The sequence below is a fragment of the Molothrus ater genome, chromosome 25 (assembly GCF_012460135.2).
Source record: "Molothrus ater isolate BHLD 08-10-18 breed brown headed cowbird chromosome 25, BPBGC_Mater_1.1, whole genome shotgun sequence".
Taxonomy (NCBI): domain Eukaryota; kingdom Metazoa; phylum Chordata; class Aves; order Passeriformes; family Icteridae; genus Molothrus; species Molothrus ater.
The window spans coordinates 2,840,712-2,866,160 of record NC_050502.2 but is presented as its reverse complement, the minus strand read 5'-3'; the positions used below and the strand labels follow the sequence as shown (position 1 = coordinate 2,866,160).

Here is a 25,449-nt window from a genome sequence, read left to right as displayed (position 1 = left end):
TATTGAGGCCTTCCAGTACCAGAAGGGAGACTACAAGGGGGATGGCTTCACACAGACAGTAGGTTTAGATTGGATATTAAGAAGAAATTGTTCCCTGTGAGGGTGGTGAGGCCCTGGCACAGGGTGCCCAGAGCAGCTGCAGCTGCCCCTGGATCCCTGGAAGTGTCCAAGGCCAGGCTGGACAGGGCTGGGAGCAGCCTGGGACAGTGGGAACAGCTTTAAGGTCCCTTCCCGCCCAAACCATTCTGGGATTGTGGCCCCGCCCCGCCCGCAGCGAGAGCAGCCAATGGGGAGCGTGCACCGCCCACAGTGGGCGGGGCCTCCCCGGCATGCGGGTGCCTGAGGGGAATTCCGGCGGTGCCGGGTTTGGATCGCGGCGGGTCCCGGTCCTGATCCCGATCCTAATCCCAGTCTCGATCCTAATCCCAGTCCCGGTCCCCAGTCCGGGGCCCTGCCTGCCTCGCTGGCCGAGGGCTGCTCCGTCACCTGGAGCCCAGCCGGTGTCCTGGATGCTGCAGGTGAGGCGGGGGCAGCCCCGCGGTGCCCTCAGGGCCGGGGGGGCTCTGGCCGCGCGGATCGAGTTCTCTCCGGGAGTCGTTTATTCCAGGTTATTTTTATTAGGAAGTTGTTTCAAATTCAAGACACATAGCCGATAAAACGCCACTTCGGAACACATCATAGGGAAGTGAAAGCTAATTTCAGCCACAGAGTTAAGTTTGTTTTCTTTCAAAGCAAGAGGTAATTCTGCCACAGACTTGGCAGCATGAACCAAAATGCCAGTTCTGTCAGAAATCAGAATTTATGCTGTGCCATACACATTATGCAGGAAGTGGTTAGTGTTTTGGAGAACCTCGTGGCTGGAGCACCAATAGAGAGGAAAAAGATTGAAAAGCTTTATTTATTTACATTTTCTATGAACAGCATCTGATGCTGTTAATCCATAGCCTGCAAAGGCTGTGCAATACAGCATTTGAGGGCTTAAGACAACTCAATTTCTTTTTCAAGACACATGAAACGTGTTTTGTTATAAAACTATCAGTATCAAGACAAGTGAAACACTACTCTTCATTGTAGGGAAGTCACAGGGCTGAGCTTCATCAGCTGCTCTGTGATTTCTGAGAGGTACCAAAACTGGCTGAGGTTTCCCTGTGACAAAGGAAGCTCCCACTGAAATCAGTAACTTAGAAAAATTAGACAAGGGAGATGTGAATCAGGATGTTTAGAGACACTGTAAGGGCATCAACAACTTACATCTTTATGCTCTAGAACAAACGGACAGGAGAACAAGAAAATGTGTGTGATGTGCTTTCAAAATTCTGTCACCTGGAGAGATCTGATCTTTTGTCACTTTCCTCTGACACAGGTGCAAGGGACAGGATAAATGGGTATTTTTGCTGCCTTTTGTGGCAGTAACTGAAAAAATACCTTCAGTTACTAAGATGCAGAGAAAACTGCAATTATATTAAGCACCTCACAACAGCAGGAAACTACAAAAGACCTTTATCCCTGGATTCTGTTAAAGGCACTAGTATATGAATAACATGTTGATTTCCAGCTTAATTTATACCAATAACTTAGAGAACTAAACCAGTAACAGGTATTGTCCTGTTCCTGGTATGCAGTGCAAGTATCCCCTAAACCTAAATAACTGCAACCCTAGAGCTTATGCAGGAATGCTCAGAAAATTAATGCTTTCTTTAGAGGAAGAAAAAAACAAATCACAAACCCAAAACACTTCAGCAGAAAGTTTGGTGGCTCGAATCTGAATTTATAGAAAGTTTTTTTCTGCCACTTTTTCTTGTTTTCCTAAGGCACTGGGGTGGTTTTGTACTTCTGGGGGAGTGGAGGGCTGGGGAAGCAACAGCAGGTTCTGCAAGCTGCCTTGGCATTCAGTGCATCTCCAAGCAGGAGTGGGCATCTTCCAAGAAATCTTACTCAAGAAATAATAAATAAAAAGATAAACTCTGGTCCTGTCATTACATTCTGGTGCTACAACTTTGAGGAATGTATAGATGTGTTTAAAATGAACAGAACACTGTCATTATGAGGGGGAATGTAACACAAGGAAATGGCTTTATTTGCAGTCAGTTTCTATCCCTGTAGGACAACAGTCTTGGAACCTGAACCACTGGCTCTGGTGCTATTTTTACTGATTTTCCTGGAAAGCTGGCTTGTCCTGAGTGGCAAAAATGACACTCCACAATTCCAGTACTACCTTGGGACAACACACCCCAGCTGGGCACTACCCCATCATCTCTTCAGAGCACAACCACTGTAGGGACAGTCTCAGGTACACCTGGGAGCCAGGAGATTGCCTTGCTGGCTGCTGTGTTAAACTGATTTCTAAGGTTCAGCTTGAGACCCTCATGGATTTGCTGCCACTGCTCTCTTGGGAACAGGCAGCAGATCAGGGCCCTGTTTCCTGTGCTGCTTCTTGCAGAATGAGGTCCCAGGCCCTGTTTTTAATTAACATCCATTGCTAACCAGCTGTGACAGAGTGACATAAGCCTCACTTTTTTCTGGTGTGTGATTTCATGTGTCCCTGCCAGCCTAAAGCTCAGCCTAAAGCTCAGCCTAGACACAGCTCAGTCAGCAGTGCCTGCCATGCCCAGCTCTTAGTGCAGTGCCACAGCTCATGGTTGGATGATTGGAAAAGAGAAATCCATGTAAGAGACAGCAAGATGTGACAACTAAACCAGAGACTTGCAGCAGCAGCACTACCCCAAGTCCTGAAGTGACAGAAAACTGATGGGAGTTTTTGAGTTTGAGTTTCTTTGGGGAATAAGAGATTAAAAATAGATAAAAGGGTGGTATATCACACACAACACAAAACATATTTCCTGAAATCCCATTTTGTTCCACTGTGTTTCAGTAGAACAAGGAGCCCATGACTTGGAAATTCCAAGGCCTCTTGGACAAAGGTCTATTGGAATGTGTAGTTTAACTGAACTCCCCAGCATGTATGGAACAAGTGCATCAGGAATCTGAACTGGTGATCACCAGACCTGCTGCCATGGGGGTAGAGTTAGCAAAAAGCTGTTCTCTGAAACTGTGAATTACCTTGAGTAAGCCAAAAATTAAGAGATCCTGAGCCTTTGATGTAACTTCTTTTTCTGGGGACAACCTTTCTCCCTTCTAGGCTGGTTCAAAAGGAACATTCTCTTATGAATAAATATGACAAATAGAAAAATTAAAATATAGAAAAAACCAATGTAAACGCAAGCCCTGAGGTATTTCAAGCACACAGTGTAATTTTTATTCCTGACAATCTAATTTATACCTATGCAATCTAAAGGTGCCAGTAAGAAAACTTCCTGCATGGCTCTGTAAAAATGTCCCATCTTTCTTTCCTGCCTTCTGCCCCCAGGAGGGGGCGAGAGGTTGAGGTAAGAGCCCCGTGGAAGCTGTGATAGTCACAGAAGCAGAAACTGAGGATATTAAAGTGCTGTGTGTCATTCTCTGACCGCTTTCACTCTTGGTTTGGCTTCCACAGGCCAGTTAGATTCTCCAGAGATCTGACAAAGGCGCTGCTTTTCTGGACCTAGGCTCCACTCCTGCACCAGTTTGTAGCCACAGTGAGGCTTTTGGGATAAAGAGGCTGCTGAATGTTGATTTTAGTGGCCCCTTGAACTCACAGCTGGGATTTTTGGTCTATCTCAGCCTAGCTTGGGAAGCTTAAGCACACTCTGCACTGCAGTTGGTCCCAAATGACTGCCTGGTCTTGCCAGCTTCCCACCTCTTTCCCCCTCTTCCTATAGCCTGGATTTCCTTGGATGTGTTTTCTCCCCCAGAGCTTTCTGCATTTGCATGAAGGGTCCAGTCCTACAAAAAATAAATACCCAGTCTCTGCATGACAGTGAAGTCAGTGGGTCTACTCTTTAAGTTTGCTGGAGCAGACCCTTAGGCATTAATTGGGTTTTTTTTTTAAATAAAGTACAATTTTATTAGTTCTGCTCTGTTTGGGCTTTGGAAAATAAAGTCACAAAATGGATCATAGGTCTTTTTACAATGGCATTTGTGCCTCTGCTAGTTCTTGGCAAGCAGAGGCTCAGTGTGAGAGGGCTCTGAGCACTGGTCCCTGAAGGATGTGCACACACAACGTGTTCCACCTGCAGATATTTACCTGGACAGGCACTGCACATCCAGGGACCTGCTCACATCCAGAGCTGTTTGTAAGGAGACACATGCAAATGCTTACACAAAGTCTATACATGTGTAAACTCTTAATTGCACATATACAAACATTAAAAATCAAATTAGTCTTAGATGCACCTTTGCTCTTTTTTCATTAAAAAGGACATTTTAAACCCCTTTTTTTGTTCACTTCAGTTTTACTGTAGCTAATACAATTCACCTGATCACCTAACGGGATATTTTCCTCTCAGTATGTTAAAACACTGATTAAAATGCATTACAATTATTAAATTGGGTAGAAGAGCACTTCTTGTAAGCTTAGTCTGGAACTCCTGGGGCACAGTTGTGCAGTGACAGTTTTAGATCATTTCTCTCATGTTACGGATGGTACAGCACAGAACCATGCTGAATATCATGCCAAAGATCTAGAAGAGAAGGGATGTGATTTAGGGATCCACTTACAAAACAGTTATAAAACAATTTGCATATCAGACAATCTGAAGGTCCCTATGGCAGAGTAGTGACTGCTTCCATCTACAAAGCCCAAAACATCAGACAGTGAACATGGAGGAGGTTGCACTGATTTTATCAGCTTACACTGGTTTCACTGTACTTGGTTCTAAATGTCCAGCCAAGCACAACTGCCCCAAATATTAATGTTACTATCATCAATGTAAGTCACATAATAACTGGTGATAATAATATTGGTGGTATCCTGGTATTTCACTGGAGTGTTCTGAGTTTCAGAATGCTTCTACAGGGAATAGGACACACATTAGAGTAAGAGCAGAGGGTGATTGCAGAGCCCCCAGAGCTGGTGCTGAGCTCTGAATAGTTCCTGTGCTCAAGAGCAAGACTGTGCCTTAAATCTAAACCCCAGCTCGTGTCAGGGAACTTGGTCAGCAGAGGGAATGACGAAAGCAGAGAACAGTGGGTGTTGGCAGAGCTCTGCTTTCTTGCCACAGCTCAGTTCCCCAAAGCAGCTGCCTCCTGAGCCTGCACTGCTTGGGGTGTGAGATGGGCACTTAAAGCACTGGGTTCATGTCCCTAAGGATGGGCACAGCTGAGCTCTCACAGCCCAGCAAGTGGCAGAAACAAGCACAGACAAAGGTGCAGGTGCATTTCTGCTGCTGAAGAGGTTGTGGTCACTTCAGGACCTTTGCTGTGTCTGAGGTGGGGATCCAAGGGGAGATGATCCCAGTTCTGGTGTGTCCTTGATGTTATTGATCTCTGTCCCACCCCCACTGTATTTTTGAGTCCCCTCCCGTCTCATACAAACCCCAGGACTGTTCAATATGCACAGCATGATTTCTGTTACCTGCAGAAACCCTTCAGCTGCTTTTCAGTGTCCACTGTGAATGTCCTGCTCTTCCCAGCAGCTCAGGGAGTGTTTCTTTACTAATACTGTGGCTCCTCATGCTGCTGTCTGAGTCTGAACGAAGTCATGGCACAGACTAAAGCCTGGAGGGCCCCAGCCTGCCAGCCCTGCTGTGTCCTTGGGACAGGGTGACATCTATTGGTCACAGCTCTGTGGGTACTCTCTATTCCTCATGAAAACTAAGGAATGTATCCTAAAGGATTGAAAGCATCAGACTGCAGTTCTTTTGGAATACAGTAAATGCTGCTACAGCTTTTCGATTGGTTTTGCTTTTCCATTTGGTTCATGTGCACTCTGCTCTCCTCCTCTTAGAACAAAAGAAGATTACCATCACTTTGGACCCTGTCTAAAGACACCAAATGAACTTGAAAAGCACAGTCACACAGCTCTGCTTGCACTGATGGGGGCAATTCCCAGGGAGAAGACACACTGGAAGCAAGAAGAATTGAGGAATCTCACCAGCTGCTGCAAAACACCTTCCACAAATCTTTGAGTAAGGGGCAGGGTACTGGGCTCAAGGAAGATTGGAGCAATGGATTTACTCACTGTGATGCTAGCAATTGCAATTCCAACAATTCCAACTAAGCGCAGCTGAGTATCAATTACATTCTGAATTTCAGCCAGGCAGTTCTGTTAAAAACAAAATATTTTTTGTGTCTGGAAATCTATATTTCAATCAATTCTATCAACTGTTCTCACTAAGCAATGGATAAACCCAAAAATATTAGTGCAGTCACCAGCCTAATTCCTGCATCTAAACCTTGGGTTTTGCTGGATAATTTTCCCAGCATCTTCCCTTTCCTGGTGAGGCATCTGTACCTCTTGCCTGGAGAGGCTGACATATGCAAGTAATTTTCTTACACTCAGTTTTCTCCCTAAATTTAAACTCCTTTATATAACAGGCCATGCTAAATCAGGAGGTTTGGTGCTTCATTTTGACATTGAACTCACAAGCAGATTCCAGAAAAGACAGAAATTACAGAAATATCTTTCTTGACACCAATGAAGTTTCTAGTCAGGAGGCTCCATGCATGACTCAGGTGGGCACTTGCTAAAGTCCAGCCTCCATGGGGAATTTGGGATCCTGCTCTGTTCCCTCCTTTTCCCTTTTCCTTTCAGATGGTGCAATATTGTCTTGGCTACCATGGGATGCCACAAAGAGGTGTCATGACTGAGGGCAATATGACCTCCAGCTTAATTCTGCCACCACTCTGCTCCCTTCCATAAGGAATTTCATGCTGGAATTTGCAAGGTAAAAAGAACTTCTTCCTTTCTTTTACTTATAGAATGTCTCCAATTTTACTAAAGACCTGACTTGAAGAAGTGATTAGAACAAGCAGGACAGAGGACACTTGCCTTTGGCAGCTGGATGTTCTCTGGACAGGGTAGTCCTGTTGGTTGTTCCACACTACCTTTACCACAGCACTGGAGCTGAATGAGAGAGAGATGAAGGATCAAAGAGGGGAAACCACAGACTGATCCATAATGAAAATCAGTTGTTACTTTGTCCTGGTTTAGGGACATATTTTCATATTGAAAGTGAGACAATAAATAACTAAAAAAAAAAGAATCTGTACAGATCAAATAATAACCTTATTCTCTATATTTAAACTGCTGCTTCTGGTAGAGTTCCAACTGCGTGGGACAAAATTCTCAAAAATTAATTTCAATTGTGTGAGGCCACAGCAAACAGCCACATTTGTATTAACAACAATGACCAGAGGAGATTTTTATTGCAGTATTTCATAACAAAGCAAACAAGTGGATTTAGGAAAAGCAGATCCCTGGCTTACAAGAAAACGGGAGTTAAAGGGAGAATGCAGAAAGTTCAAATATCACATGCAGAATTATGGGCAATGCACAAAAAGTACAGCAGAGAATGCTGGAATTTTATTTTTGACACAACATCGTGCTGGGTTTGGAGACAGTAATAAATCAGAGTTTCAGAGGGTTTGTTTTTCCTGTTTGCCTATCTCCCACAAAATGCTTGGAATTCCTCTTTGGGTCAGAAATAAGAGCTATGGGAGAAGGACAAAAGGGTCTGAGGTTGTGAAATGTTTGTTCTAAAGAACGTGGGAATTGCTGTAAGGAGCAGCAAAGCTTGGGCTTGCTCTCCATGGGAGGCAGTGTAGATCCAGGATGGACACAAACAGGATTAAAGAAGTCACAGGTTGTAACTGATTCAGACATTCACTTTTTGGGTGGCCTGAACTGTGTCACACATGTGTGGTCTTTCACTGAGACTTAGTTCAGCCACACTGTAGGTCCTGGGACACAGGTCACGTTTTCTCTGACAGATGCAGAGGAATGCAGACATTTCTCTCTCTCTCTCTCTGCATTTGCAAGTATTTATCTGTGGATTTCAATATCCACAAGGGCCATAACAGTCATTTCTTCTGCACACAAAGACCAGAAGCATCAGCAATTTCAAAGCCTGGCTTAATTGCACTTTCAAATGTAGAGATCCAAAAACCAGAATTCTGACAGAGCCCTCAGGAAACTCTCAGGGTTGTGAGCCTCTGATTGGATTTGAAGCATATTCAGTTCTATTTTGCCACACCTGAGAGGGAGAAATTCTGGATTCTAAAGGGCAGTGTGAGAGTGGAGCAGTGGAGGGAGGTGTTGAGGGGGAGCAGTACTCACAGCCACGTGGTAGCGATAGATGGTACTGTTGGCCTTCCCCACTGGGTTTTTCATGTAGTCCTCATAAGCATCTTCATAGATTTTCTGGGCTTCCTGTATTGCCTGCAGAAATCAGACTTTCAGTGAGTTACAAATCAGTCTTATCCCCCATCCAAGACTTTCACCTTGTGTCCTCAACCTCCAGGGCAAAAAGTTGTGCCTGGTAAACAGGAATGGTGACTCAAAGGCCAGGAGGGTTTGTGGCCTGGTGGGATTCAGAGGCTCAGAGTGTTCACAGAGCTGTTCTGTGTTTTGGTTAAGCACTCTGAGTTGGGGAACTTCAGTGCCTAAATTTGTTTGCCCTTCTCCCAGGCAATGCCCTCTTTTCATACAGCCCCCCTTGATGCTCCTTCAAGGCTGAACCACACCTCCACTTTTTCTTGAAGAGAGGAGGCAAAAACTTCATCCTGATAACACAAGATGTCATTGGCTCCAGGTAAGAATGCCAGAGAGTCTTGCAGGGAAAAGTCTCCTGGAAAGTTTTCCTATGGAAGAGCCAGGTCAGTGGGCACTGGAATCCATAACTACCCCATCATTACATCAGAGGCTGTTTGCTACTTACCACTTTCTTGCCTATGAAGGCAAATACTCCAGCAGTGACCTCACCTGCAAATATCACCAACAGGCAAGCAAAGAACTGCAGAGGAAGAGAAAATCTCACATGAGTATGGCTTGTTCATGGGGGCTGCCAGCCAGCCCTCATCCTCCCCAGGCCCCAACAGCCCATCCTGAACCAGAGCTCTGAGGGGGCTCTGCACAGGGCTGCCAAGGCAGATTCCTTGTCACATTCAAACCAAGGGGAAATGGCAAAGATGTGGCTCAGAGGGAGCTTCACAAAAATCAGAGAATAATTCCAGGGAATACATCACAAGGGACAAGCAAGGGCACCTCTGCTGTAGCATGGTGGCTGCTGACTCCAGAGACACTGGAATAGCCAATAAAAGGCCATAAGACTGTAAAGATCTTTGCATTAATGACACCAAGCACTGAATGCTTTGCATGGTTTCCCTGCAGAGCCCAGGCCCTGGAAACCTTTTACTCACAGTTCCAATTAAGCACTGGGACTCCCGCGCTGCTCCACAGCACCCGAAAAATCCAACTGCTGACATGATGGCCCCTGCTCCCACCAGTACATAGAGTCCTGTGGAAAGCAGAGCCAGCAACCATTTCAGAGGGTTTCTGTCCCCAAAATCTGCTACCTATTTCATCAGCCCCACACATTTACAGGTATAACAAAGTCTCTGACTCTCACAAAACTGGTTACACAGAAAAGGTTCTCTGACCACAGGAGGAGAGCAATACTTTCTTCAGAGTTCTTGGAGAAGTAAATAAGACAATTTGAGATTAGCTCAGTTGGTTAGAGCATGGTGCTAAAAACACCAACTTTTCAGGTTTCATTCCTGGATGGGCCATTCACTTAGGAGTTGGACCTGATGATCCTTGTTGGTCCATCCCTTCCAACTGAGAATATTCTGTGATAAGAATCTGTGACTTTCACCTTCCTAGTTTGTTGTCCCAGGGACAGTTCAGTGCAGAAAGAACAAACCCCATACCATCCAGAACCCTCTTACACCTCTGCAATAAGCAATGTAAGGCAAAAAAAGCCCAGCTTTGCTAGAGAGCTTATTCCTGGGAAAGCTGGGGCTGGAAATGTGATGTAGTGGGGGAACTGAAAGGAACATGGGAGATGGCAGCATAGCCCCATGCAGATCCCAGCTGTAACCTGACACCTAGAAATACTCTTATTCAACAGGTGTGTTGGTTTTGGTTTTATTTATTTTTTTTTGTATGGGCTTTATCTAGGATAAAAGGAAATCAGAGTTCAGAGTTTTTCTTTCCTCACTTGTGAATGTAAAGTTTTTGATCTGTGTTTAGGCAACACTCAGGTTCCTGTGGGGGTCAGCTCCCACCAGAGCACAACCACGGGGCTGTGCCTTGGCTCTGGCACCGTTGGTGTAATTCCAGTCCTTGTCCTGTGCAGGATGTGCAGAAATCTGCCATGCTGAGCCACTGCTGGGGAAAAGAGCTTTATCTTCCTTCTCCTCATGTCCTTCTGGTGAGGGACAGGGGAGCTGCAGGCAGAGTGCACTAGAGGGCACAGTGAGCCTTGCTCCCAGCCGGGACTGCCCAAGCTTCCACTGAGAGCCTGTAGTCTGCTCAGTTACCACTGTAAACATTAATACAAAATCCGACCCAGGGTTAGCACAGCTGCTGGCATTTGCTGTTAGCAGGCCTTGTGTGACCTGGAATAGAAAATCCTACAGATGACAGTCTGCAATTGCTAGGAAAATGTAAAAGCAGTCAGTGCTTGAGTGCAGAGCTTCCATCCAGCTCCTCTGCCCAGTGGTGCAGCCTGCTCGGGGAAGGCCAGCTCCTGCCTGCTGCCCATTCACTGCCACATCAGCCTTCAGTCTCTGTGTCTATCCCAGTTATTGTGATCCTTGTCCTCCCCTCCCTCCTCCTGCCCCAGTTCCTGCTGAGGGATACATTCTGATAAACAGCAATAAAACAAGGAATTTGGCTTTGCCCTACTAATTGTAATATACACGGTGCTGGGGAGATGCTGCTTGCTGCCTGTGTTGGCAGTTCTTATTCCATGTTTTCTGGATTTTTAATACTCAGCCACCTGGGACTTCCTGGGACTGAGCATTCTTCAGTCTGGTACTTGTACACAGATGCACAGCACTGGTTTTTGCTGGAGTACAAAGATATCTGTGGCTCAGGGGAGAAAGGTCAGCCAGCCCTGGTGGAAGATGAATTGGAAAAGACAAAAAACCCTCGCTCAGGTGCAGAACCTGGTGCTCACCAGCCAAACACCAACACTGCCATTTCCTGGGATCTCCATGGTAACAAACACAGTGTCATTACAAAGATGTTTCCTGGACATACTCAGTGTGTCCCTCCCTACTCCCTCCCTGTACTTATCAGGCCACTTAGCAAAGATAAATTTGAGTAAGGACACAGGAAAGAAGTCTTCCCATTTCTTTTTGTTATTTGCAGCTAGGAAAGACAAAGCTCAGTGAGTCTGGGGGTGAGACCACTTTCAGGAATTTGGATTTGCATTTGTCAGAGAAACAGCCTGAGCATTTCACTCGAATGACTCAGAGCTAAACCACTACCTCGGTGAGAACTTCCCTTTTAAGGCGTGTTACAGGAAGAACTCACAACACTCACTAAACAAAGCTGAGCCCCAAGCTGAGCCAGCCAGGAGTTAAAATCCACCTTCTTCCATCTTCTGCTCAGGAGACTTCATCCCACTTGGTCCTTTCTCAGCCTGGGACTGCCACTTGGTGATACCCAGCTATTTCTAGATGGAAAATAATGTTGACACTTAAAATTTCCACAAAAATAATGATATTTTTACTTTTCTACTATATATACACACATGTAATCTTTCACACAGGAATAAACTTGTGATTTTGGGGTTGTCCTGAGGCCAGGACTTGGCCTTGGTTGATCCTTGTGGATCCCTTCCAATTCTGAATATTCCATGAGACACAGGAAGAGAAGCCTGAAAAAAGTTAAAGGGGCCAAGTTACTTCTCAGCTTGCACTGAGAGTTTTCCCAGCACCCACATCCAGGGATGCTCAGTGGAAGATGACTTCCAGGAAAGATGTCTGCCAGAGATTGAAATGTTTTAATTTATGGCTTAAACATCTTCAGGAAGGACTTTTGCCTCTTGTAGCAAAACTGTATTACAAAAGCTGCAGAGAAGACCACCACATCCTGACTGAGGCCCCACCTAACCCCTGTCACTCTCTCCCTGTCTGTGCCCTCTCCTTTTCTTTTTCTATTTCTTTCTTTTCTCTTTCCTTCTCTTTGCCTCTTTTACTATTAAATAAAATATATCAATTTCTTGGCACCAACATCTAACCTCATTTGGTTTTAACAATATTTTTGGGTAGATTTTGAACATTTCTTAGTTTGATCAGTTTTGTTCACAGACTTAATTTTCTTTGCTCTTCTGTGTTTAAACCAGTTTGTAAAAGTATCAAAGCTGTAGATGCAGAAATATCCTGGATAGTGTAAGTATGTAAGAAGGATCTGGTATTTCTTTTCCTAGAGGGCTGTAAACAGCCGTGTAGGCATGTTCACCTCAAATTCTTGATAAGACCAGACCTAAATTTAAAGTGAGACTCTCCAGAGAGAAAAAAAAAAAAAGCAAAGAGTGGCAATGTCTGGCACACAGCCCTTGGAATCCCAGCCTTACCTAAAGCCATCAAGCCCTGAGAGCTGTGAGGGCCAGCAGTGCAAATCCAGACTTTTAGTGGTTAATATCACACCTTGCCTTGCAATAGTATCCAGTGTCAGAAGTAGCTCAGCTTCACTAAAACCCATCCCTTCCTAAAAAGCAGGATGGAAAGCCTTAATCAGCTTCTATTCATCAGCACTTCCATTGTAAAATACAAAGCCTTGGCATGGCCTCCAGCTTGGCATCTACAGCACAGCAGGGAAACAAAAAAAAAGTCACTTTATAGCCACAAAATGGAACAGGTTTGAGAGCTACAAACTGACACAAAAAATTCACCATGCAGCTCAACATGGCAAAAAGAAGTGTGTGAGTCAGGTCAGGATAGAGAGCTTGTTTAGGTGAGTGGAAAATGATGAGAAGACTCTCCAGCTGCAGCTTTTTGTGCAGCAGAAGGAAAAATGTACAAGGTGGAAAGGAAGCAAAGGTTTGTGGCCTTTGTGAATTTTTTCCTCTCACCTCTTGTTGCCTCTGTTGATTTCCTGCAATTCTGCTCTTTGGTCTGTGTGTGCTCATGGAGAGGAGAGAGGGCTGGCACCTAAACTGAGAGCAGGGAATGCAGAGAGCAGGAACGCTGCTGTGGCACCCACACTGGCCCCAGAGACAGAGCTCTGCCATCTGTGATTGCAGAATATTGGAATATTTACTCCACCTGCATTTAGGACCCACAAACAGGTCACTGGCAGCCCCTGAATGCAAAGGGGTGAAGAGGCACATTCCAAAGATTAAAAATCCATGTGCGAATCTGACAGAAAATTGGTTGATTTAGGCAGCCACAGGGGGTTCTGGAGGAAATAGGGGCTTCTTTATAACCACATGAGGATGAAAAACAACGTGTCACAGAACTGGGGATTTTTGAACAGAGCTTATTCTCTTAATATTTTTTTAATGAGGAAATATTGAGGTTTTGGGGTGTGGTTGGTTTGGTTTTTTTTGCTGTGCTGACCCCCCCCCCCCCCCTTCCCCTTCCAGTTTTTTTATAGCTGTGAAGAGAAATGAAGACTTCTTCTTTTAGCAGTGAGTCAAGTGAGAGAACACCTGATAAATTGATTTCCCTTCTGGCTGTAATGTAGTGTGTGTTAGAGGAGAACCCCCTTCCTCTACAGTTGTTGTATTTTGCAAAGACAAATTTGGAAAGCCATAAAGCAGCAGCTTTTCTGTATATTTGATTTTTTTTGATTCATCCCATGGGGAAAATCATTCTTTCCTGAAAGGAAATTGTCAAATGGGGGTATTCCCTGTGAAAATTCCAACAGGAGGGATTCCCATTTTCTAGCAGACTCTGCTTTGCAATTACAAGGGGAATTAAAATGTTATCTGGCAGTGTCAGAGCATCCTGTGGCTCCCAGTAGTGAAGAATGGCAAATGCACAAGTCAGCAGATCTCTGGATCAGCCTCAGTGCTCGTGGCACTCAGCTCTTCCCTAAGATATTGTCTCCTCTGGAGATAAGGACACAGCCCTTGTTGGGCTGCACTTGGGGACAGGAGACCTGCAAGTCTGAAAAAGCACCTTCAAAAGGAGCAAGGGATTCTGTGTGTTGTTTCTGAGTGTACAAACCCTCTGTGATTAGCAATGCTAGAGAATTCCATCTCTTCAGACCAGACAGAAGAGAAGGATGGAATTTTATAGCTACTGGCTGCAATATATTTTTATGCATATCAAGAGTGAGGGAAGGATCAGCCTGGGCTGGAAGAGATGTCATTTCAGACTCTGGAAGAGAACCCACTCCCAGAGATACTTTTGTTTGTTTGTTTGTTTTTCCCCAGGTCTTACTGAAGGTTTGAGGCACAAATCCCTGCCAAAGAGCAGGAGCAGACAAACACACCCTGTCTCTGTCTGGCTTTATTTCACATGGCTTTCTTGTTTACCTGGCTGCTATGGGCACTTTCCATTTGAAATAATTCTCCTTTTTTTTTTTCCCCTCTCTTTTGGGCTGAGTAAATAACACTGAACAAACCCCCAACTGTTCCTACTCCACAGAGAGAACAAGCAGCTCTGTTCTGGGGGTGAGGGACCCAGCAGCAGCAACAGCAGAGCCTGGGACCCAGACAGGGCTTGAAGGGATTTTCCTGGGGTTGTGTGTTCCTTGCAGCCCCAGAGGCAGATGTCCTCCTCCACAGAAGGACTGAGGCTCTCCAGCCCTTAGGAGAGCACCAAGGAACTTCTAGCACAGACAAACTCCTGGAAAATATGAGAAACACACGTAGGAGTTGGAAAAAAAAAACCACCCAGACAGGGACGGTTGTGTGTGTGGCACCAAACTCAGCTCCTGAAACAGGCTTGTTACTAGAAATTTCCATTGTATATTTATTTATAAAATACATTTACAGAACTGGAGAAAAGCTGCTGAGGCCTCTAAAGTGACATGAATTTCTGGAGAAGTGGAACATACCCTTAATTTGAGCATAATGGATTTATCTGATTAAGTGTCTGGTGTGAATTCAGCAGAGATTCTGTGGTTAATCTTCCTGGAACCATTAGAGGCACCAGCCAGTGTGGAGGCTACTGCTGATGCACAAATCCTGAATTTCAATTTAAAAGCAGCCTCACTGTAATGTAACATCCCAGTCCAGTTCCTCCCTTTCCCCCAGAACACCAGCCCTTGTTACATATCTTGCTCACATGAACCCTAAATAATTATGGCCCAGGTTCACTGGAGGCAGTGTGTTCCCAAAGCTGTTCCCAAAGGCTCTGCCACCCCCACAGACTGCTCTGAACTCAGTGTCACTGCACACCTGTGCCAGCTGCAGCTGTCCTGCCCTGGCTGCTCTTCACAGGCCCCCATGGCAATGGATTCTGCCATTTACTGATGTGAATAGTGTGGGAAACCTTCCTCACATGGGAGCTGTGCAGAGTGCACACTGTGGTCAGAAGCACATGGTCAAATGTCTTGGTACTTTTTCTACTTTCACTTTTGACTAGAACCTTTTTGACTAGAACCACAGAGTGTTCAGGAGTGCACTGCAAATGTACACAATGATATTAAGATTTTTCAACTGGATTCCCATTTTCTTTCTTCAAATTTCCTGACATTTATATGCCTGCTTGGCTGCAGTAAACAAAGCACTTTGAAGTCAAGAGCAACTGATAGTGAGTCTAAGATCATGTTCCTGTGTGGTTGTAGCTAATTTAAAGTCTGGCAGTGTTTGTACTGCTTACATTATCTGTTACCACTTGCATCACTTTGTTGTCACTGTATTTCCTCTGCCTTTGTAACACTCAGTCATTTGGTATTCTGAAATCCTCTCGTCATTCTCTGCAATCCTCTCTAGATTAGGACACTCTGGGTAATCCTGTGTGTGCATGAGCCAGCTCAATCCAAACCCTCCTGAAGATGTTTTTGATCTGACAAGCCCCAAAAAGGAGCCTGAGGGCTTTTTGGTTGCTGGTTTGTTTTGTTTTGTTTTTTTCCAGCAGACAAAACACTTTCCTCTCAAGGGCTTCAAAGTGGACAATCCAAATGTATTTACAGCTCTGTCAGAGCAAAACACGGCACAGGACATTTCCCTTACAGGAGTTGTAATGGGCTATACTGGTTTGCTTGTTATGTAGGAACTGCTTCAGAGCATGTAGAGCTCTCTTAAAGAGACTCTGTGTGAAAAAGGAGCCTGAGCAACCCTGGAGTGTGGGGTGCTGCTCCAAGAGGAATCATGGAATGGTTTGGGTTGGAAGGGTCCCTAAAGATGAGGGAGTTCCAGCCCGTGACCGTGTTCACAGGGATCTTGAGATGAGGGAAGAGACGAGGATCTGACTCCATGTTTGAGAAGGCTTGATTTATTATTTTATGATATATATTACATTAAAATTATACTAAAAGAATAGAAAAAAGGATTTCATCAGAAGGCTGGCTAAGAATAGAACAAGAAGGAATGATAGCAAAAGCTTCTGTCTAGGACAGAGAGTCTGAGCCAGCTGGGCTGTGATTGGCCATTAATTAGAAACAACCCCATGAGACCAATCCCAGATGCACCTGTTGCATTCCACAGCAGCAGAGAACCATTGGTTACATTTTGTTCCTGAGGCCTCTCAGCTTCTCAGGAGGGAAAATCCTAAGGAAAGGATTTTTCAGAAAATATCACAGCTACAAGCCCCCTGCCATGGGACGCCTCCCACTGTCCCAGGCTGCTCCAAGCCCCATCCAGCCTGGCCTTGGGCACTGCCAGGGATCCAGGGGCAGCCCCAGCTGCTCTGGGTACCTGTGCCAGGGCCTCACCACCCTCTGGGGTTACATATTAATGTAACCAGCCACGTTCTGGAGGCATCCAGGGATGGGAAGCACCTTGATGCCCTTTTCCCTCCCGCAGCACCAGTGGCAGGTTTATCCCCAGGCACCTCCTGCAGGTGGCTCTTTCCAGAGAGCTCCCAGAGTTGCTGTGTGAGCTCTGGGCTGGGCCTGGGCAGCCTGAGCAGAACAGGGACTCCTGGAGCCTGGGTGCTCCCCGAGGGGGCTCAGGGCTCAGCACTCACATCACTGCCACCAGTGAGCAGGAACAAGGGGGGCTTCCAGCTGCCTCGAGGGAGGAGAAGGAAATGGGGTAACTGTGGGCTTGGCTGCTATGGAGTGGGACTGGCTGGGAGAAGCCACCCAGGAGGACAATTTAATGGGCAAAAAGCATTAAGTGCATTATCATGCTTAAGTGATTAAAGAAAAAAACCCCTCCTGAACCTCAGCATCTTGCAAATACACAGCAATCACCCCAATGCAGATGGAGAGATTGTCACATTAGGCTAAATTAGCTGGTTTGGCTAGAATTGCCTTTATTCTTGCCTTTATTCTGTCTGGGGGAACGCTAACTCTTAGGAACTGCTGCAAGGTTTTGTGATCCACAACAGAGACCGAAGACTTTGGAACAACTTTCATTTTTAGTAAGGTTTTCTCAGGGGGTGGTAGTGGTGGTGTCATATTTTTAAAGTGAATTTCCAGTGAGCAGCTTCCGTTTTCCACTCAGGGCCACTATCAGCCTTTTCTCTCTAAACCACTCTTCCTGAGCAACAGAAAAAGAGAGCTGCACACAGATGATAGGAAGAAAGACAATTTCATTGCTAAAGTCTTAAGTACTGACTAAAAGCCTCTCCAATACATGATGGCAGGATCATTTAATGCTATTCTTGTGGTTGCACATCTCTTCACAGGGGCTACTTTGCCAACAGCTCTCATTTTAAAGGCTGGTAGAGTTTGAGAGGTGGTGGATTTAGCAGAGAAAATCCTGTTGACTAAGGGTATAGTGCTTGACTCCAAAATACATGAATAGAACTTGAACAAAGTGAGGCACAGGAGCAGAGAACTGCAGTTCACATGGATGGAACTCCAGCCAGCTCCTGTTTGTATGGGCATCCACTGCTATGGAGAAAAGCTACTAATATCCTTCAGCTCCAGACATGACTTCATACCCTAAGGCACGCTCCATCCACGTACCTTGCAAAGCCAGCAGCATCACTCCTGCTCTCACTGACCCCAAGAAAAAGCCACTATCACCCTAAAACTTTTGTCCACAGCTGTTTTGGCCCTGATGGATGCCAGGACCACAGACTGGATCAGGGGACTGAAACAAAGAGAACAGATCAGAGCATAGGAGGGTTGTGAGCTCTGGCTGTGCAGGAGAAGCAACAAATCAGGGCTGAATTGTTGCTTCTCCTGAAAGAGAAAAGCAACCCAGAGCAACCCTGAAAGAGCCACCCAGACTGATTTGTTTGCATTCATCAGGTTTTGTTACCATTCCTGAGGGGGTTTGTTGAGTACACACACTTGACTTTTATTGGTGTTGGCAGGGATGAGACCCTCTGCACTTCATTTCTGAGGAGTACAGAGTTTGTCCTGCTTGTTGCCCTTTGTCCACCGAAAGCAGAGATGGAAGAATGGGGAACTGAAACTGATCCTTAAAAAGTCCCCATGTCAATTTTTGCTTTACAAGTGCTCTACTTGCACTCAGCAGCACTTGGTCTGTACTACTGTGCTTCAGTTTTTCTTAAAATTAAGACCAGCAGTACTACAAGGAATTAATTAAGGACCAACTAATTGTGAGACAGTAATGCTGACACCCTTGGTTCCCACAAGTATCTTACTTCCTTCTGACTCTTGCAGACCTTCCTGCCCAGTAAAAAATTTCCCAGTCTTGGTACAGGAGTCTCCATAGGGACGAGCAATCCAAGGGAATGCCCTTAATTCCACAGATCCATTTGATCTGTGCAGTGTCACAGACAACTCAGATAAAAAGGTATCTGCCAGCTATTGTCCTTTGATGAAATTATCTGGTTTTCTTTCATTTTTTCTCTCTCAAGTGCAGCTGAGAGAGGGATCTATGAACTCTACCAGAGCTGAACTGCAGCTGAACAGGGAAGCCACAGTTTTGCTTCATCACTTGAAGCACAGGCACAAGAACTGTAGTGTGAGATGGAGTAACATAAAAATACATCCCACTGTAGAGGGAACTCCAGAAGCTGGGGAGCTGCAGGGAGAGGATGTTCAGTTTTAGGAGCCTGCTCCAGTGTAGGATGTGTCTGGTAAAATGTCTGGAGGCTCCGTGGGTCAAAGTGTTCCAATTCCAGCCTTTTCTGTTGTAGGTTTTTCACTGCAAACTGCAGTGGGGAATATGGATCACCAAACACAAAACCACAAGCAACAGAAAGCTAGGAACACATATGTGCTTGCCCACAGCACTGCTGCCTGTAAGCTGTTCTCCAACCAACAAAAACATCTCAGTGGCTGGAAAAGATGAACAGGCCTGGTTGCCAAGTCATGGCCCAAACTATTCCAGGGGCAGAAAAGACAGCTGGGCTGCTGGTAAAGAACAGGGCTATTTAAGGAGACTCACTCTGGCCTAATGGAAAATGCAAGGATAGAATTATCAATTATTTTACACTAACCCAACATTTCAGATCCAGGAAAAAAACAATCACAAGGAAGCAGAAGAGAAAAGCTGGTTAGAGTCGGCTGGCAGCTCAATCCAGGTACAGAAAGAGCAGAATGTGCTGCCCTTTAGAAGAAAGAAAATGAACTGTTTTGCAGGAGATGGTGATTCTGGAGTGTTTCAATGCACCTGCACTGTTGTTCCAAGCACTGACACAAAGCTGATGTGATCCCAGGGCCTTGGGTTATCATAAGGAGCCACAAAAGCCATCAGTGGAACTGAGATAAAGAAATCATTTTTGGATGTATAGTTATATGCTGATATTTTAAGTCATACTGCTGATCTGCTTTCTCTTTCAGCCCTCAGGGCAGCTGCTCCTGGTGTGCTGCACAGTGTTCCATATTAAGAATTCCTATGCAAAACCCTGGCTGCCACCCAGAAAGCATGTTAGAGAGCAAACACACAGAGCCAAATAAACAACAGTCCCAGAGACTGAGAAAGGCCCAATACACAACTGCCAGGGGGGACTCTGAGCTGAAATCTCCTTGAGAGAGAAAGCTCTTCAGCATGATCTTCAAATGCAGCTTTGTCTGCTGCAAAGCCACTGTAACTGAACTTCTCCCTGTCCTTTTACCACAGCCTTGGCCCCAGACTGTTGACAGCCTCAGCACAGCCTGAGCCGTGCCATCAGATGCTCAGGAGTCACAGCATTTAGCAGGGTTTGTAATGAGGGAGGGAGGGCAGCAGAAAACTCTTTGGTTTTCTTTCACAGGAATGCTCTGTTCAGTGCCTATTACAGAAAAGGGCAAAACTTTGCTTTAGAATTCAGACCAAACTGCAAGTTTAAAAGAATTCTGAAATCTCTGTGCCCTGTTCCTCAGCACTTCCTCTCACAGTTACATATTTCAACAGGCAGCTCTATAAATACGTGTGGCAGCCCAAAAGCTGAATGTCATGGTGTCTGATGAAATTTTTACAAGAACATTCCTCAGGACTTCCCAAAATTAACAACTTTGAACAACTTTTTTAATTTCTATTCAGGGCAGAAGCAGACTACATCTTTTGGAGATTTAAATACACATGCACCAAAGAATATCTTGTTTACACTGTGTGTTCCAGGCTGTACTGGAGTTGTGGTGCTTATTCACAGCACAGGATGTAGCAATTTCTGCCTTCCAGCAGCACTTGATTTTGAAGGCCAGAACATCCTTTTGTCTTGTTTGCTCTCCTGGGACAAACATAAGTGGATCAGGCAGGGAAGCATTCCAATCTACAGCACAGGGAATTCAGCAGGTATAAAGTGGAGCTGGAAATGAAGTTGGTGATCTAATATGCTGCTGTCATAGCAGCTCAGATGTAAGAGAAAAAGTAAATCATACTTCCTGGCTCTCTGTGTCTGTGGAGCTGCTGCAGTGTGTTTTACAGTAACCCTCAGGTCCCAAACAACGTTTTCATCTGAATGGTTTTATTCAGCCTCACAAAATCCTAGGGAAACATTGCTGGACATCACATTCTCCCCATCTATTCCCATGGCTGCACAGCCAATTCTGTGCCTCTAGCCTGGCTGCAGATGTTAAAGAAACCTGGGCCTGGGGCTGTGGTGGATCTGAGTCAAAGCCTCCACTGAGAGCATTGGGGTATTTAAGGCAACTGCACAATCCTGGAGTGACAGGTAACTGCTGGAGGACACCTCTGTCACCTCCCAGTCCTTCCACCCTGTCAGAGTCACCTGATGGCCAGGGCAGGACCGGGTATTCACTCACACTTAGCATTTGTAGATGGCAAAAATGTTTGCACCAATGGGATTTTATTAGGTCCATCTCGAAGGGTGATGTATTAAACAGAAAAAAATCCAACTTTTCTGGTGTAAAGGTATGTTACAGTTGCCAATGCCAGAGAGCTGCAGTTGCTGGCAGTCCCAGACAGCTGCTATTTAAGGATATCTATAAATACGAAGCACAGGTCCCAAAAACCCACCTGGAAATCCCAGGGAGAAAGAAGTTATCTTAAACGCTAAAATTAGATGTGACTAATCCCAGTTCTGTGGGCACAGGAACAAGCTGATTCCTGCCCAGGCTGGATAAACAGCTCCTGAGATGACTGAACACCAGGTAATATCACTTTTCAGCTGTGGAAGGATTTGCTTTGGCACTTTGGTCCCACTGAGGCCTCCACAGGGAGAATTGCTGAGCAGAATTTTGCTGCTGTCCTGGTTCTGGGAACATTCTGAAAGGACACTTGTTTTGTTGGCTGGAAGCTGCACACAAAATTCTGGAGGGATATACTGGTGAGCCCCACAAGTCTCTGACCTGTCTCACCTTCTATTCTGAGAGTATTAGCACAATTCACTTAGGATATGAGGGGCTGGATCAAATCCAGGAGAAGAGATTAGTTAGGTCTAAGGAAGTGGCTGTCAATCAGAGAAAGGTCAAAAGCCATCACACACATGGCACACAGCACCAGAATATCCAGTTTTGTATAGGTCAGCCCAGAAATTGTTGACCAAGGTGTGTCACCTGCCCCAGGATGCAGCCAAGGCTGGAGGCTGCTGCCCCCCAGCACTGTCACTTACCCATGAAGAAAAGTTCCGGGGACTTTTTGTCTGTAGCAAACTCTGCCATGGGCCCACCGAAGCGCAGCCACAGCCCGAAGGCAATGACAGCCAGTCCTGCCAGCTGCAACACAAACACAGCAGTCAGGGCTGCAGTGACAAGTGGCTGCAGAGCATCACAGCAGTGTCTTGGCACCTTGTGCTTTCTTAAAATCCCACAGCTCAGAACTGCACTGTCAGAAAATTCATGCAGCACTTGCCAGGCTCTGATAACAACAAATTCCTATTACAGTGCAATGTACTTTCTTCTTTCAGCTCCTCAGTGTAGTGGCGCTTCTGAACTTACTAGAGACTCTCAAACCTTGTCAGTTATTTAATTATCAAAACTGGGCCTGAATTGTCATTAGAGATGGAATGGGGCAGGGGACCCCCAACAAAACTAGGAGGTGCAAGGATTGTTACTGGGTCGATATCTTGGATCACAGAAATTACAAACCAGTGATAGATGCTGTCAAGTGCAAGGGAAAATTCCCCTTAATGTGAACAAGACCAGGTCACAAAGGAGTGTCACAGCATGTTGTCTGAGGGAAAAGATCTACAGAGGTTTCAGCCTCACCACGTGCCAGACAGATCATCAGCCTGCCAGGCAGAGCTGTGTGACCTGCAGGCAGAGAACTCCAGCACCCCTCAGGGCAGAGCTGTGTGTCCTGGCAGAGAACTCCAGCACCCCTCAGGGCAGAGCTGTGTGTCCTGCAGGCAGAGAACTCCAGCACCCCTCAGGAGCAGAGCTGTGTGTCCTGACAGAGAACTCCAGCACCCCTCAGGGCAGAGCTGTGTGTCCTGCAGGCACCTCCAGCACCCCTCAGGGCAGAGCTGTGTGTCCTGGCAGAGAACTCCAGCACCCCTCAGGAGCAGAGCTGTGTGTCCTGACAGAGAACTCCAGCACCCCTCAGGAGCAGAGCTGTGTGTCCTGCAGGCACCTCCAGCACCCCTCAGGGCAGAGCTGTGTGTCCTGGCAGAGAACTCCAGCACCCCTCAGGAGCAGAGCTGTGTGTCCTGACAGAGAACTCCAGCACCCCTCAGGAGCAGAGCTGTGTGTCCTGGCAGAGAACTCCAGCACCCCTCAGGGCAGAGCTGTGTGTCCTGCAGGCACCTCCAGCACCCCTCAGGAGCAGAGCTGTGTGTCCTGGCAGAGAACTCCAGCACCCCTCAGGGCAGAGCTGTGTGTCCTGCAGGCACCTCCAGCACCCCTCAGGACCAGGCACCGTGTCCTGCTGCTGTCCAGGCCCAGAGCCCCAGCCTGTGGCACCTGCACAAACTGGACAAGCTCACAAACACCTGCTGCTTCCCATTGGGTGCCAGCCTGGCACAGGGCTCCCCTAACCTGTCCTGCATTCCCTGGCACTTGATCCATTGGCACAGCTCCACAAGCCAAGAGAGCAGGCAGTTGTACAGCTGGAGAGCTTGGGATCACAGCTTTCCTCACAGATGTGTCCTAGCAGAGGGTGAGGGTCCCCTGCCACCCTGTCACAGCATGGGGACCTCCCTGCTGCCAGCCTTGGGCTGCCAGGGCCTCTCCAGGCTGTGGAGTGCCCCTGGCAGTTCGGGATGAATGTCCCAGCCAGCTGAGGAGATGATTCCTTCCATCTCAGCGAAAAGGCAGATAACAAAACACAGTACTTGTCACTTTTGAGAAACAAATAACACAAAGCTTTGTCCTTCTGCTGCCTTGCAGCTGCAGCTGGGCAGCAATCACAGTGCCCCTCCAGCTCGAGCACAGCAGCACTGTGTCCCCGGAGCACGCAGCGCTGTCACCACGAGGGAACAGCCTTTGGTTTAACTGTGCTTCAAGCATAAAGGAGACAAAAGCCCAAAACTGCTTGGTCCAGAGAGGCTGAACAGGATGACTTTGTGGTTTCTTTTAAAAAGACCCCAGTGAATCAGAAGGAAAGAAAAAGACATTTAAGAAGATAACATTGCTGATTGTTTTCTGGAAAGCTGAAGGGAGAACAGTGCATGAGGGAGGGAAAGTGAGAGAAGAGAAAGCGTGAATTCAGCTGCGTGGAACTGTGAGACTATTGAAAAGGTGCAATGTGGGAAGAATGGACACAGCATTCCCTAAATCTCTTGGGGTGATGTGATCCTTTGTCTTAGGATGATCTTGTAGCAGCTGTTGGCTCCCTATTTGAAATGACATTAGTAAAAAGCACCGTGATGCTGTGCAATGTTCTGCTCACTGCACTCTACTGGGGGAACCTCTCTCAGCTTCCTCCTGCAGCCGCGTGGTTGCCGGGGAAATGATCGCTACTTTAAATGATCAGTTTAGACAGATGCCGTCTCTGCTCAGCAATGTCATCTTACACCGAGCCGGCGCTTTATTTCCCTAGGAGCGAGCAGAAGCCGGGAGCGCAGTGTCAGCTCGGGGAGCCGATCCCGCAGGGCTGCCCGGAGGGAGCCGCGCCCGTTCCACCCCCCGGCACCCCCGGCACCTGCAGCAGGTGCCCGGCCCCGCCCGGCCCCGCTCCGCCCGGCGCTCACCCAGAAGGTCAGGTTGAAGATGAAGAGCAGGATCTTGACGCAGCGCATCCCTCCATAGCCCACGCCCATGGCGGGCGCTCCGGCAGCAGCTCCGCGGCGGCTCGGCCCGACTCCGGCGGGGCGGCCCCGGGGGCAGGTGCGGGGCCGGGCGGGGCCGGCGCTGCCCGGGCGGATCCGCCGACCTGGGCCCGCCCCGGGGCGGACTTTGTGCCCGGCGCCGTGCCCGGGGGTTCCCGCGGCCGCAGCTGCCTGGGCGGGGCACAGGCGGGGCCCTCGGGCACCCCCTGGCCCCTGCGCTCGCTGAAATCCCTCTGTGTGTCTCCCAAAGACGCTCAGATCTTGCAGATGCTGCCCGCAAAATTACACGCAGGGTCAAGAATGTGATGTCGTTAAACTTGTCTTGGTTCATAGCCATAGCTAAGAGCCCCTCAAGTTCATTTTCCAATCATTTATTTGTTCTCTAATTTGACCCAAAATGCTGACTCTGCTATCAAAATCTTAAAGCTTTCTCATCTTATTTTTTTCAGCTGCTCCTTCGAGGTCTCCAGGAACTCTGAGTCCAAAGTTACCTGTGGGGCTTTGAGACAGGGGAGCATGAGGTAAGGTTGTGTCTCTGGAAAAGGGATGTCTTCTAAGTTAAACATTTCCTCTCCATATTTAACAAATAAAACACTTATTTCCTATATATGTATATATATATATATATTTAGTTTGTGCTCTACTCATAACTGTAGAGTTCTATCTATTCAGATTATTTTCAGGTTTTGAATAAATTTTCCCTGAGGTGTGTATGGAAACTGTGCAAAAATGTGTGGGAAAAGATGTTTGGTGTTGTTATTTCAAATTACACTCCACTAATGACACAATAATACCAAAGGACGTTGGAGGCGGTTTCCTTTTTCACTCATTTTCCTCTTCGTTTTCAGTTGCGTTAAAGCCTGGCCATATTTTGGAAAAATAATCCCAAACAGTTTATTTGAATTGCAATGACAGAGTTTAATTAAGAATATCTTATTCCATTTGCAATGAATTGCAATGCAATACAGTTTATTGGTTTAGTTACTTGGT

At 46.5% G+C, this 25,449-nt stretch overlaps 1 protein-coding gene across 2 annotated transcripts; it reads right to left on the bottom strand.

The window, feature by feature from the left end:
* Window positions 1–594: 594 nt before the first annotated feature.
* TSPAN2 (tetraspanin 2) lies at window positions 595–24,487 on the bottom strand. 2 transcript variants are annotated; one of them, XM_036398535.1, is made up of 8 exons: window positions 24,382–24,487; window positions 21,865–21,967; window positions 9,238–9,335; window positions 8,757–8,831; window positions 8,156–8,257; window positions 6,869–6,943; window positions 6,059–6,142; window positions 595–4,559 (listed from the first exon to the last, which is right to left on the bottom strand). In XM_036398535.1, the coding sequence occupies exons 1-8, from the start codon at window positions 24,448–24,450 to the stop codon at window positions 4,494–4,496; spliced, it is 672 nt and encodes a 223-aa protein (XP_036254428.1). In that variant the 5' UTR covers window positions 24,451–24,487; the 3' UTR covers window positions 595–4,493. The 2 variants fall into 2 exon arrangements, with proteins under 2 accessions (XP_036254428.1, XP_036254429.1); XM_036398536.1 differs by lacking the exon at window positions 595–4,559 and adding an exon at window positions 4,574–5,941.
* Between the last annotated feature and the right edge of the window lie 962 nt (window positions 24,488–25,449).